The sequence below is a fragment of the Lepidochelys olivacea genome, assembly GCF_965140295.1.
Source record: "Lepidochelys olivacea isolate rLepOli2 genome assembly, chromosome: 14".
In the NCBI taxonomy this organism is placed as follows: Eukaryota; Metazoa; Chordata; order Testudines; family Cheloniidae; genus Lepidochelys; species Lepidochelys olivacea.
Window position 1 is genome coordinate 40465052 of NC_140424.1, and position 14212 is coordinate 40479263.

The window sequence follows — 14212 nt, forward strand, 5'->3', positions numbered from 1 at the left end:
GATCGTAGTGGCTATCCCCATAGGAATGGTATCGCCCTGACCGTCCTGCGTCTGCCCCAGTAAACACACCCAATTGGCTAAGTCCAGTACAAGCCCCTGTTTGTGTAAATCTCCTGCCCCCAACAGATGAAGCATATTACAACCCCACATAATCTCCTCTTCCCCCCAGATTCCTTTGATCTGTCCCTACCTCAGGGTTAACTGTGTCTCCCCTCCCGTTGCCCCTACAATTGTCACAGTTCCTTCTGAGGGTCTCCCCTGCCCACCATGTGGTTAAGCTGATGGCTGCTCCAGTGTCTATCAAAAAATCCCTCGTGGGACTCCCTTCGATCGCCCCCTGGAGCGTGGGGTGACCAGATGCGTCCCGTCCTAAACTGAGAACATGGACAGGATGCCTCCCAGGGCACCCCTAAGTCGCAGCACCCACCTCTGTCCCTCCCACAGGGGGACCGGGGGTCCTGGCACCAAACACATTCCTGCTGTTTCCAAGCAAAATTGTGTGTCTGGCATTTCAGGCCGTACCAGTCCCCTGGCCTCTGGGGCCACTTTCCCCCTGATCTGGTAAGATCCTGGGTAGTCAGTTTAGCCTGCAGTCTCTGGATCTGTTGCTGTATAGCTGCCCGCTCGTCCCTGACTACCTCCCCTCCCCCTGCAAAGCCACGGCCTCTCCCTCTACCTCCTCCCCTCCGGGCTGACCCACCCCTTTCCACCTTGTACTGATCCCCCGCAGTAATAACATGGACTGGCTCTCCCCCCGATGCATCTGCCTCCACTCATCTGTCTGTTCCAGAAACTGGGGTAGTTGATTGGGAGCAAGTTCATGATGCTGCAACCTTAAATGCCCCACGAACTGGGGATCGTTCAGCTCCAACCATTTCTCCAGCAACTCCACACCCCTACCCTGCTCCACACCCCCACCAGGTCCCGGTGCCCCTGTCTGGGGCATCACCCATGGATCATCCAGGGGATGCACCCAGCACTGTGCCCAGGCCTGTATGACATTAAGTGTATCCCACCCTGTTTCCCCAGGGCTTCGCTTCATCTTATTCATCCCCGCAGTACGAGAGTACACCCCAAACAACGGTGTTGCCACCTGTCTGGGGATTAGAAATGGATGTGCCACTCCTGCCACATCGATTCCTAAGGTGCCCTGTCCCACAAGACTACGCCATAACATCACCTGGTCCTCACGAGTTAGACCCTCCATCTCCCTGCTCACCTCCACTAGCCACAGCACAAACTGATCCCAATCATCCCGGGGTACCTTTCCCAAGCGGCCCAGTACTGCCTCCCGGTCCTTCAGGGACAAGGGGCGGATTTCTGCCTGTTCTACTACCTGTGGGGCATGGTCCCCCCACCCCGCAACCGGGGCCACTATTCCTGCCTCCTGCAGTTCCTCCCGGGTAGCCTCTCTCGCAGGGGCTGTAACTGTGGATCGCCGGCTTACAACATCCACCGGCAGTGGTGGGGACAGTGATTTTTCAGGGTAGGGTGGTGGAGGTGTCTCCTTCAGTTCCATTAGTGGGGAGGATGGTTTGGGGTCCCCAAGTCCATTGCCCCTATGTTTACATTGATACAATTCCTCCTCTAAGCCTCCTACTCTCCCCAGCAGTTCGTCCCTCTCTCTCCGGATTGCCTCACAAAACTCCTCTGTCTGTGCAGCATCCCGTGCCTTCAAATCTTCAAAACCTCTACTGCTAACACAGATTTTTCTGTTAAAATCCGTTGCTGTTCCACAATTCCCTCCACATCCTTAATGTGTGGGAGGAGATCGGCTTCCCTTTTTACCCAGTATGCCATCCCAGCACACAAACCTTGTCATACCATTCCCTTTTTCCTACACTCCTTTCCCTTGGGTCTCCCAGAAACTCTCCCATCTCCTTCTCAATCTTATCCCAGGTGGACCCCTGCACCTGGTATGGGCCCTGATTCTTCCTTATCCATTTGTTCAAAAAATCCGTTACCCCAGTTTGCCAGAACCCGCAACTACCATCAAGCGTTCGCCATACCCGCTCCAAGCAGCTGCACGGACTGTTGGGGAGGGGGACTTACAGGCTGCCACTCACCTATCCAATGTGATGCATCCGAGTCACAGCACCAAGATGTTAGTGGGCTTATTCCTTCACCCTCTCACTTCCCTGGTCCTTCTCACATGAACAGAGAGCAACACTACCCAAAGTCTGAAGGTGCAAACAATTCGATGTTTATTGGGGTGACCTTCCAGCAAGCTTAAATCCAAGTTCCTTTTCCTTATTTTTGAATCCCAACTTACTTCCTGTTTGCCCCTAATTTATATGTAATATTCTTAGCTATACCTTAACCAGTCAGTCTACTGAAATTTTCCTAACCAATCCTAACATATTGTAAGATGATTAGCTAGCCAATTATATCCCACCACCTTAATTAGTTTACACCCAGCAAAATTAATTAAACAGCAGACAGAAACAATCACAGAACCACACAGAGACCATGCAAATAAACAATAGCAAAATGGGAACTATAATGACAAAACAATACAAAAGTGAGGATTTCACAACTACATCTATAAAGACATAAGGGTTTCCCAGCTGTGTCTATTGATAAGTGAGTTCTTACCAGACAGAAAACTATCAAACTAAATTTCCTTTTACATCTTCTAGGCTCTTCCCTTCCTCTGGAGGTGATAGATCGGATCACCTTTTTATCCCCAGATTGCTTTATTTCAACTAGTTTGGAATGTGAGGAGGTGACCGTTCGCTTCCCAGCTTATGGCTGCCTCTGCTGCTTGGCCAAAGGCCTTAGCCTAAGAACAGGGCCTCAGACCGTCAAGGTCAGAGAAGGCCCTTACACAGATTCTTTCTTTTATACCTCTATAACTAGCTAAATAATAAACATATCCCTAAATTCTTAAAGTATAGGCCTTTACAGACAGGCTTGAATATCTATAGCCTAACAATTTCATCACGTTCTAGTCCAATGTCCAAATGTTCAATATCAGGGCGGTCCAGAGAGGACTGGAGATCTCAGTCTTACGACTCAAACTTCCCACGAATAAAGCTTAAGAAGATCTGAGAGAAACGGATCAGGTCCCAAGAGTTTATATAGACGTTTTTGCAGCCTCTTGACAGCAGGCAGTCCTTGGGTGAACAATAGGTTTTGGAAGTAACCTCCTATTTCCCAAACGTCACAGGTAATAAAACTACATGGATTAATATAAGGTAATTATCCATAAAGCCATTCACAGACAGTTTACCACAAACTTTAAAAAGAGATATATATACAATGACATTATTACACCCAAGTTTCATTTAAATGTTAATATTTCCTTTTGACTTCTGAATTAACAAAATACAGTCCTAGACAGGAACCCCTTGGTTACACTGTTAATCTGTAACAAGATATAGGTAAACAGAGACTTCTACAATTACTGTCTGCTAGGGCAGTCAAGCGATTAAAAAAATTAATTGTGATTAATCATGCTGTTAAACAATAATAGAATACCATTTATTTAAATATTTTGGATGTTTTATACATTTTCAAATATATTGATTTCAATTGTGACACAGAATACACTCCACGCATCTGATAAAGTAGGTTATAGCCCACAAAAGTTTACGCCCAAAGAAATGTGTTAGTCTCTAAGGTTCCACACGGACTCCTCGTTGTTTTCACAGAATACAAAGTGTACAGTGAGCACTTTATATTTTTATTACAAATACTTGCACTGTAAAAAACAAAATAAACAATTTTTAATTCACCTATTGCAATTACTTTAGTGCAATCTCTTTATCATGAAAGGTGAACTTACAAATGTAGAATTATGTACAAAAAAATAACTGCATTCAAAAATTAAACAATGTAAAATTTTAGAGCCTACAATTTTAGAGCCTACAACTTCACTCAGTCCTGCTGAGTCAGTCCCTCAGAAAAACAAGTTTGGTTACAATTTGCAGGAGATCATGCTGCCCACTTCTTGTTTACCAGGTCACCTGAAAGTGAGAACAGGCATTCTCATGGCACTGTTGCAGCCGGCGTCACAAGATATTTATGTGCCAGATGCACTAAAGAGTCATGTGTCCCTTCCTGCTGGAACCACCATTACAGAGGACATGAATTCATGCTAATGATGGGTTCTAATTGATAATGATCCAAAGCAGACCGGACCGACACGTGCTCATTTTCATCAACTGAGTCAGATGCCACCAGCAGAAGGTTGATTTTCTATTTTGGTGATTCAAGTTCTGTAATTTCCCAATCAGGGTGTTCCTCTTTAAAGACTTCTGACAGCATGCTCCACACCTCGTCCCTCTCAGATTTTGGAAGGCACTTCAGATTCTTAAACCTTGGGCCGAATGCTGTCGCTATCTTTAGAAATCTCAGATTGTTACTTTCTTTGCGTTTTGTGAAATCTGCAGTGAAAGTGTCCCGTCATATGCTAGGTCATTATCTGTGACTTCTATATTACGAAATATTTGGCAGAATGTGTGTAAAACAGAACAGGGGACCTACAAGTCTCCTTCAAGGAGTTCAGTCAAAAATGTAATTAATGCTTTTTTTTTTTTTTTAAATGGCCACTGTCAGCATGGAAGCACGTCCACTGGAATGGTGGCCGAAGCATGAACGGACATAGGCATGTTTAGCATATCTTGCACATAAATACCTGCATTGCCAGCTACAAACATGCCATGCGAACACCTTCTCACACTTTCCGGTGACATCATAAATTAGAAGCAAAGCAGCATTCTCTCTCGAAAATGTAAACAAACTTGTTTGGCATAGCGAGTGGCAGAAAAAGAAGTAGCACTGAGTTTTTATTTGTTTTATTTTGGAGCGCACTTATATAATTAAAATCATCTGTGTTTCTAAGTTACACTTTCCTGATAAAGAGATTGCATGGCAGCACTTGTATGAGGGGAACTGAAAAATACTGTTTTTGTTGTGCATGTTTACAGTACAAATATTTGTAATAAAAATAATATAAAGTGAGCACTGTGCACTTTCTATTCTTTGTTGTGATCGAAATCAATAGATATGAAAACGTAGAAAAACATCCAAAAACATTTAACAAATTCCAATTGGTATTCTATTGTTTACCAATGCGATTAATCGAGATTAATTTTTCTAACTACGATGAATTTTTTGGGGTTAATCATCACACGAGTTAACTGCAATTAATCAACAGCCCTACTATCTTCTTCCAGTTTTTTAACAACACCAGTTTACATTTCAAAGTGCTTGTCTCTATTACTTTGAATGGCCCCAAATACCATTTACACACTCTTTTAACATGTCTCTAAAGGTTGAATCTGGGTCAATTAGCCTGCAAGGTTCTTAACTCTTTTGGGCCAGGTGTCACAGAAGTTTAGATCATGTGTGAATTCTCCCGTGTTTAATGAGGTGTGATCTCTGTGTACAACTTTTGCCACAGTCCAAGCACTTATGGAGTCTTATGGATTTTCTGATGTAAAACAAGGACTGATCAGTTTCTGCAATGTTTCCCACAGTCTAAGCAGTTATGGGACCTCTCTCCTGTGTGGATTGGCTTATGTTCTGTAGGGCTGAGGTGTTTCTGAAACCTTTCCCATGGTCCAAGCACTTGACCATGATATGAAACATTCTCCATCGTCTAAGCACTTATGGGGTCTCCTGTGCGGATTCTCTGATGTAAAACATGGGCTGCTCCATATAAAACTTTCCTCACAGCCTAAGCACTGATGGGGTCTCTCTCTCCTGTGTGGATTAGCTGATGTTTAACAAGGTCTGACCACTGTAGGAACATTTTTCCAATCTGAGCACTGATGGGGTCTCTCTCCTGGGTGGATCCTCTGAGTGTAATAAGATTGAATCTTTGTGTGAAACTTTTCACATGGTCCAAACACTCAATTGGGTGTGTTTCTTGTGTGGATTGCCTGATGTGAAACAAGTTCTTTCCTCCATTTAAAAGGTCTTTCACAGGCTAAGCACTTGTGGGGTCACTCCTCTGTGTGGATTCTCTGATGTAAAACAAGGGATGACATATATTTGAAACATTTTTCCATAGTCTAAGCACTTATGGGGGTCTCTTGTGTGTGGATTGCCTGATCTTTAGAAGAGCTGATCTGTTTCTGAAACCTTTCCGAGAGTCTTATGGTATCCCTCTTGTATGAATTGCTTGATGTTTAACAAGGTGGGACCTCTGTCTGAAACTTTTCCCACAGTCTAAGCACTTATGGGGTTTCTCTCCAGTGTGGATTGCCTGATGTATAAGAAGGTCTGACCTCCGTATGAAACTCTTCCCACAGTCCAAGCACTTATGGGGTCTCTCTCCTGTGTGGATTGCCTGATGATTAACAAGGTCTGACCTCCGTATGAAACTTTTCCCACAGTCTAAGCACTTATGGGGTCTCTCTCCAGTGTGGATTGCCTGATGTATAAGAAGGTTTGACCTCTGTATGAAACTCTTCCCACAGTCTAAGCACTTATGGGGTCTCTCTCCTGTGTGGACTGCCTGATGATCAACAAGGTTTGACCTCTGTATGAAACTTTTCCCACAGTCTAAGCACTTATGGGGTCTCTCTCCAGTGTGGATTGCCTGATGTATAAGAAGGTTTGACTTCTGTGTGAAACTCTTCCCACACTCTAAGCACTTATGGGGTCTTTCTCCTGTGTGGATTGCCTGATGTTTAACAAGGTTTGACCTCACTGTGAAACTCTTCCCACAGTCTAAGCACTTATGGGGTCTCTCTCCTGTGTGGATTGCCTGATGATTAACAAGGTCTGACCTCCGTATGAAACTTTTCCCACAGACTAAGCACTTATGGGGTCTCTCTCCTGTGTGGATTGCCTGATGTATAAGAAAGTTTGACCTCTGTATGAAACTCTTCCCACAGTCTAAGCACTTATAGGGTCTCTCTCCTGTGTGGATTGCCTGATGCATAAGAAGGTTTGACCTCTGTGTGAAATTTTTCCCACAGTCTAAGCACTTATGGGGTCTCTCTCCTGTGTGGATTACCTGATGATTAACAAGGTCTGACCTCCGTATGAAACTTTTTCCACACTCCAAGCACTTATGGGGTCTCTCTCCTGTGTGGATTGCCTGATGTTTAACAAGGTCTGACCTCCGTATGTAACTTTTCCCACAGTCTAAGCACTTATGGGGTCTCTCTCCAGTGTGGATTGCCTGATGTATAAGAAGGTTTGACCTCTGTGTGAAACTCTTCCCACAGTCTAAGCACTTATGTCTCTCTCCAGTGTGGATTGCCTGATGTACAACAAGGGTTGACTTCTGTATGAAACTTTTTCCACAGTCTAAGCACTTATGGGGTGTCTCTCCAGTGTGGATTGCCTGATGTATAAGAAGGTGTGATCTCTGTATGAAATTTTTCCCACAGTCTAAGCACTTGTGGGGTCTCTCTCCGGTGTGGATTGCCTGATGTATAAGAAGGTGTGATCTCCGTATGAAACTTTTCCCACAGTCTATGCACTTATGGGGTCTCTCTCCAGTGTGGACTGCCTGATGTCTGACAAGGTCTGACCTCTGTATGAAACTTTTTCCACAGTCTATGCACTTATGGGGTCTCTCTCCAGTGTGGATTGCCTGATGTCTGACAAGGACTGACCTCTGTATGAAACTTTTTCCACAGTCTAAGCACTTATGGGGTCTGTCGTCTGTGCGGATTTTCTGATGTGTAATCAGTGCTGACTTCCAATTCAAACAATTCCTGCCCTCAAGGCACTGAGAGGGTTTCTCTCCCATTTGGCTTCTCCCATGGTTAGTAAGTTGTGAGTGCTTATTATAGTTTTCCCCACAGTCCAAGCATTGAAGTGTTTTCTCTCCAATATTTATTGCCTGAAGTGTAGCAAGCTGTGATCTTAGAACAAATCCTTTCCCATAACCGAGGCATTCATAGTGTTTGTCTTCCTTGGGGGTTGTCTGCCGGGCTGTGGGATTCCTGTGTCCTTCCCCATATATAATAGATTCATCCATTTGCTCCCTTGAGTGGTTTCCCAGCAGCCTCTTTGACCTCTGCCAATTTCCCCAGGCTTCTCCCTGTGCCAAGTACTGGGAAAAAATCCCTTCAGTTCTTCCCACAAAGGTCCCCTGCGGTTCCCCGTCCCATGAAACTTCCTGCTGTTGATTCCCCTCCTTCTTCTCACTCACTCTCTCATCACCTGCTGGGAGAGAGACAATGCAGACAGGAGTCATTGTGCTGAGGAGAAATTAAGAGGAATCACACCGGGGGAAAACCCACCATGCTAAAGCTGCTCAGATGGAGCAATTGGATTCTGCCTCCACTTCCCACCCAAACTTTTACAGAGAAGGAAAGTAGGGAAGGAAACTCCTGCAGGTAACAGGACATGTGGGAAGCGACGTCAGTGACAGATGTTGCCTGCAGCCCTGCTCTGGATGAGATGAGGAAGGAACTGAGGGCACTTACTGATACCTCATTTGGGGGATTCTCAACTTTTTCCTTCATTCACCAGATGGTTTCTGTGTCAGTCCTCACCTGTGTGGGAGCCTCTCGGGATCTCTTTTTTCTCACAGGCCTGAAGATCGGGCACCCATGGCTCTTCCCCTTGTTCCAGCCGCATGATCAGGTCAGGTTTGGGAAGGGGGAATCCTGTGCAGGGGGTGAAATCAGACCAGATCAGGGTTTGTGGAGGATTGAGAGAGCATCTGTCAGAAAGGATATTCCATGGGCAGCACCTGTCCCTTTGCTGTGCTGGGGAAAGTGGAATCTAAGAGGACGGGAACATGGTCACTGAGCCCCCTCGGGGGAGGCAGACGTCTGGGGAAGTGAGGGGAATTGGGACGCACACCCAGCTCCAGTGTTAAACCCCTGCCTATTTCTAAACCTGTGGAGCCCAGAGCCCTCCACATGGCTGGAGCTGTTCCCAAGGAGGAGAGAGAAGAGGGATTCTGTGTGCGACCGAGAAACAACACAGACAGGACAATGCACGGCTTCTCCACCGTGCAAGCTAGGGGGGTTGGGTGGGGATGATTTAGTATGTGCCTTAGGTTTTGACACCCTGGTCTCATTGGAGTGTGATGAAGGAAGAACCTGACCGGTGTCAGACACGCAGACCCCCCCAGCTTCCAATAGCCAAGGGGCCAGGAATCCCTTACCCAGCGAGGTCACCGTCTCGTAGTTCTCCTGCATGACATCCCTGTAGAGGGCTCTCTGAGCAGAGTCCAGCAGAGCCCCCTGACCCTGGGTGAAATACAGAGCCACCTCCTCGAAGGTCACCGGCATCTGAAACAACAAGAGTCCCCCTCTCAGCACCTGCTGCCCCAGCCACAATCCCACTAATCATGGGGGAGGAGGGAGAGAGAAGCAGAATCCTCCCTACACCCTGCTCAGAGCAGCCAGGAGGCTTCAGGGGCTGGGAGACGGTGAGAGCTCCTTGTCCCCCGCAGCACACGGAGCAGGGCAGGGTCTTCTCATTTCCCACATGCCTGCCAGCCACAGACTGACACAGGAAGCAGAGCTCTGAGCCGGGGACGGGGACAGGAATCCCGACAGCTTCCCTTCGTATTTCACAGCAGCCCCAGGCCAGTGGGGTCAGGCTCCAGCACTGGGAGTCTGGTCAGTTTTCCCAGCCCTGCCTAGGGGGCTGTTCCCTAGTTCAGAAATGGAGTTTTCCCCTCCCCCCACCTGCCAATGGGCCTGTTCAGAAAATCAGGCCCAGGTCGATCATGTTCCAGCAGGTTTATCACACCCCGTCCCAAGCCGGGTGATTAACCCCTTTACACTACCCTTCCCCCACCACCAAAAGCCCCCTGAAAATCCCCTACCTGAGCTGGCTCCATCACAGCCATTTCCCTGCCCTGTCTCCTGGAAGACGGGATGATCTGGAGCGAAACGTGGATGCGATTCCTCAGCCTGTCAGAGGAGCAGGGAGATTGATCAGGTTTCATAAGGGGCTGGAGTCCATGTCACTCCCCAAGTCCCCCCAGGCTCTCTCCCTGCAGACAGACGCTCTGATTCTATGACTCTGCCATGCTGGGAACAAACCCAGTTAGTTCATTACCTCCCCGGCCAGCCCCCCCTGCTTAGAACTAACCCACCACGTCCCTTCTAAACCTCCCCAGAGCAGCATCTCTGAGCCAAACGCTGGAAAAAGAGCAGAATCAAAGGAGTCACTTCAGGGTACTGCCCCACAGTGTATTGTGACCCCCTCTAGCTCTCCCCCATCTCCCTAAGTAGCGCGGTGCTCAGCAGAGCGAGCAACTGGCTTTTCCTCTCTCAGCTCCTGCCCTTGTTTCCAGGAGAGCGGACTGCCCCGGGGGTGCAGGGAATGGATCTGGGCAGGGCTGGGAGCTGGGAAGCTCCCTCCCCACTTCTTGTTCCTGCTGCCCTTCAAGTCTCTCCGCTCTCCCTTTTTATCTTCTTCCCTCACCCTGGGAGAACGGGTGACTGTCCCATTGGCGTGAGCCTTTGCTCTCATCAGGCAGCTCAGCCATGGACACTGGTAACAGGGGTTGAACCAGGCTGTGTCACTGAGGGCAGCAACTCTGGGACTCACAGACACAGGGAGCCCCTCCCCTTGTAGGCCAAACTCACCAGCCGGTCCCTGAAAGGTGCCTTGTGTGCATTTCCCTGCCCAGCTCCAGCCCTTTCCCCAAGTCTCTCCATCACCAGCAGGCTCAGGGGCTGGTATGGTCAGAGCGGTTCCAGCCACTGGAGAAAGTGCCCCTGGGCTGGTCTCAGAGGTGGGTGATGAAGCGGGAATGTTCTTAATGTTTTTTCTGAATACTGTGTGTGTGCCTCAGTTTCCCCATGTGTTACACAAGTATCAAACAGGAGGGATACAGGGGTGTGATCATTGTGGAGACCTCTAGAGGGCAGGTGTGACAGCAGAGTGGCTGCCTGGGCGTAGAGAATGCCCCAAATTCTGTATCCTGGCAAGTGATGGTCAGAGCCTGTCCCCTGCAGGGAGCCAGCCGAAGGTGTTGGAGAACAAAGAGAGAGGGGAAGGCCAGATGAACTGCTCTCCTGGGAAAGAGAGAAAGCACGGGGGAGGGCCAGCTGGGCATCACTGAGGATGGGGGGCTGGAAGCAGGATCAGTCTCCCATTTTGGGACTCAGCAGGGAGAGTCCAGGGCTCGGGACTTTGGATTCCCCCCCAGATGGACTTTGCTGAATGCTCCTGATTTCTGTGCTAACTAGCTCTGTTCTATGCTGTCTTCTCAGCGACCAATGAACCCTTCTGTTTTCCAAGCTGGCTGAGAGTCAGAGCCGACTGCGGAGGTGGGGTGCACGGCCCCTGTGGGGGAACGTGTCAGGCTTCTCCTTAGGCTGCCCCTGGGGTTCAGGCTGGGTCCGTATGCACTCCCTGGGCCCCAGGACCGGGAAGGCTGGGGCCACACGCTCAGCGGGTGGGGAAGATGTTGGGGGTGTTTAGGGGCTGGGATCCTGCCCCTACCGTGTGTAGGGGGGCTTGCCTCCCACAGCCCTAGGTTCACCCCCCGCCAGATGTACCTCGTTCTTACCCCCGGCTCCTAGTCCCAGGCAAGGGGGCTGAAACAATCTGGGGGGCACTGAGAGCCATTGAACCAAACTGTAAACCCTGGATAGGATGAAAACCTTTCCAAGCCAGGGGGTGCGGCAGGGCCCCGCTAGCCTAGATCCAGCACCTGTGCTGCCCCCTCCCCCCAGCCCAGATTGTGCCCCTGGGCCCCTCTCCTTCCCCGGCCCCCAGCTGGGGCCCCCCACCCTGCATCCAGTTTGGCCCCGGCCCCCCTTCTGCCCCTCCTTATTTGCCCCCTTCAGATCTCCCTGAGCTGCAGCCTCTGTTCGCACCAGCCCAGCCAGGGGCAGGGAAACAAAGCAGCAAGTGGGGGGGGGGGCGTGATCCTGCCCCCGCCCCGCACACACCGGGAGCTGCGGCAGCTTTCCTGGGCCCGGGGCAGGGAATCGCAGCCGGCTCCGCGGGGAGCAGCCCGGGGCCAAAGCCGCCCCCTGCAGCCCGGGGGTGACCCTGGGGGGGGGGCGGGTCTCTCTTACCTTCCCTCCGAGCGGGGCCCCCCGGGGCAGGGGCAGGGCCCGGGCCGGGAAGGGGCCCTGGCCGGGCTGGGGGCTCTGCCCTGGGAGAGGCTCCCGGGGAGCAGCGGGCAGGGCCCGGCTGGAGGTTCCCCTCTCCCGGCTGCAGCCCGGGCTCCGGGCTCCCAGCACCAGCCGCCGGGGCTCGGGGATCTCGCCGGGAGCCTGGGAGCCAGAGTCCCCGCAGCGGCTGCGAGTCACTTCTTGCGGCTGGGCCTGAGCCCCGCGATCGCTCCCCCCAGAGCCGCCCCCCAGCCGCTCCCGGGTCCTAGCGATCAACCCACCGCCGCTGCAGCATCCCTGTGCCCGGCTCCTGTTACACTCCCAGGCTCCAAGGTCAGAAGGGTGGGACCGTTTTTCATCTAGCCTGGGGAAATAGGTGTCACATTTTCCTAAAATACTTAATTAACTTTAGGAGAAACCAGTAAATATGCAGAGAGGTAAGCAGGGAAATGATCCCGCTATTGTGGGGAACTTTCCTGACAAAAAGAAAAGGAGTACTTGTGGCACTTTAGAGACTAACAAATTTAAACAGCCTCCCTGCCTCCCCGTGGAATCGAATAGCAGAAGGATCTGAGGCCAAGTTTCCTCTTCCCTCACCCAGAGCCTGCCTCACCTTCGGGGCTCCCTTTCCACTCTCCTGTGTGGCAAAGTCCTTATAACCCCGACAAGGCTGGGCCCAGGCTTCCTGAGGGCCTTGCCCCCCAACCTGGTTGTGACCACTCAGGACACGGGCTAGAGCGTCCCCACTCCGGGTCTTCCTCCGCTCTGGATACTTCCCTGACCATTATCTATACCCCAGAACAAATGCAATTTATTAAACAGCAGCTAATAAAAGAAATCAGGAAGCAATGGGAAAGGTGAAAGGAAAACACTTAGCCCCACTCTATGGGCCCTGGGGAAGCACAAACAGTGTCTCTGGAATACCAGGGCAGTTCACAGTCGTCCCTCCCATGTCCCAGGCTTCCTGCCCAGGCCCTGGCTGTGCTGCGGGTCAGACACCTGCTTTGGTGGTGAACACACGCCTTCAGGCTGTAGGTGACAGGACCTTTCTTCCCAGTGTCCCCAGAAAGGAGCAAATCCAGAGGACAAATAAAAAGCCCCTGAACGTGGTAATCTCTGTCAACTGATGGGGAGGGGGCAGGGGGGTGGACGCATGATCTTTGAGCACTTCTGGCTGCTGACCTAGTTCTGTCCCTGCCCTCCCCCAGGGTTCCACGGGGTGCAGGCCATGGACTGGGACACCCCATGGGGGGCGGGGAAATGCCAGTACGACGGGGATGACTTCATCAGCTTCCACGACCAGCCTCAAGCCCCTTACTCCTGTCTGCGTCCCGACTCCCCCCCTCTCAGAGCCATGGCCCTGCTCCCGGCCCCATCTGAAGAAGTTGGGGGGTGCAGACAGGAAGAAGCGGGGGAACCGCACCCCTACTCTAAAAAATGTTCCACTGGGCCCAGAGTAATTCCAGCCTCTCCACCTGTGGTTTGCCGGGCTAAACCCGTCAGGTTAACAGCCGGGATGCTGGGCAGATGCCCATGTTGTGAACTCCTTAACGTGTAACCAGTACAATTTTAATAGTTGAAACAGTTACTTTTCAAATGCTATTTTCATCCCTAGTCAGGATACCTGCCTTGTAGCCTCTGAGCCCTTAGGTGGAAGCCTCCACCAACCCCCAAAACTTCCCTGACTATTTGCAGTAAAAGAATTCCCCTCTGGCTGCTGGGTGGGGCAGCCCCTCCTCCTCTTCTGCCCCATGCGGTGGAGGAGCTGCTCTTGTATCTCTCCCTCTCCTTCTCCCCGACCCCCACCCCCTTTCCCTCCCTTCCCCAGCCAGTCTCCTCTTGCTCCCACAGCCTCCCCTCCCCACATCCCCCCTTTCCTTTGCAGTGACCCCCACACACACTCAGAGTTTCCCTCTATTGCAGCCCTGTTCTCATCTGTCCCCTATGTCTTCCCTGATTCCCCTGCATCTGCCCCTGACCCATCCTTCATCCCCCTTCAATCCCACCTTATCTACATCCCCTTCCCTGCTTCAGCCCGCTTTCAGCTCCCCACCTTGGGAGAAGCTAAAAAAAAAATTAATTGACTCTCCTTCGGCAGGAGGCAGGCAAGTGGGAAATGCCAGCCAGAGGAGGCACATTGTTTTTAAGTGAGCCAAGTAGGCAAGACAGATCAGACTCCTGAAAGAGGTACCGTGGTGGGGAAAGAC

At 50.5% G+C, this 14212-nt stretch overlaps 1 protein-coding gene across 2 annotated transcripts; it reads right to left on the bottom strand.

The window, feature by feature from the left end:
- Positions 1-2181: 2181 nt before the first annotated feature.
- LOC311530810 (uncharacterized protein) lies at positions 2182-12215 on the bottom strand. 2 transcript variants are annotated; one of them, XM_084647748.1, is made up of 5 exons: positions 11967-12215; positions 9755-9842; positions 9086-9212; positions 8466-8579; positions 2182-8130 (listed from the first exon to the last, which is right to left on the bottom strand). In XM_084647748.1, exons 2-5 carry the CDS (start codon positions 9776-9778, stop codon positions 6104-6106), a joined length of 2292 nt encoding a protein of 763 aa, XP_084503874.1. In that variant the 5' UTR covers positions 9779-9842; positions 11967-12215; the 3' UTR covers positions 2182-6103. The 2 variants fall into 2 exon arrangements, with proteins under 2 accessions (XP_084503874.1, XP_084503873.1); XM_084647747.1 differs by having other exon boundaries at positions 2182-8133.
- Positions 12216-14212: the final 1997 nt, after the last annotated feature.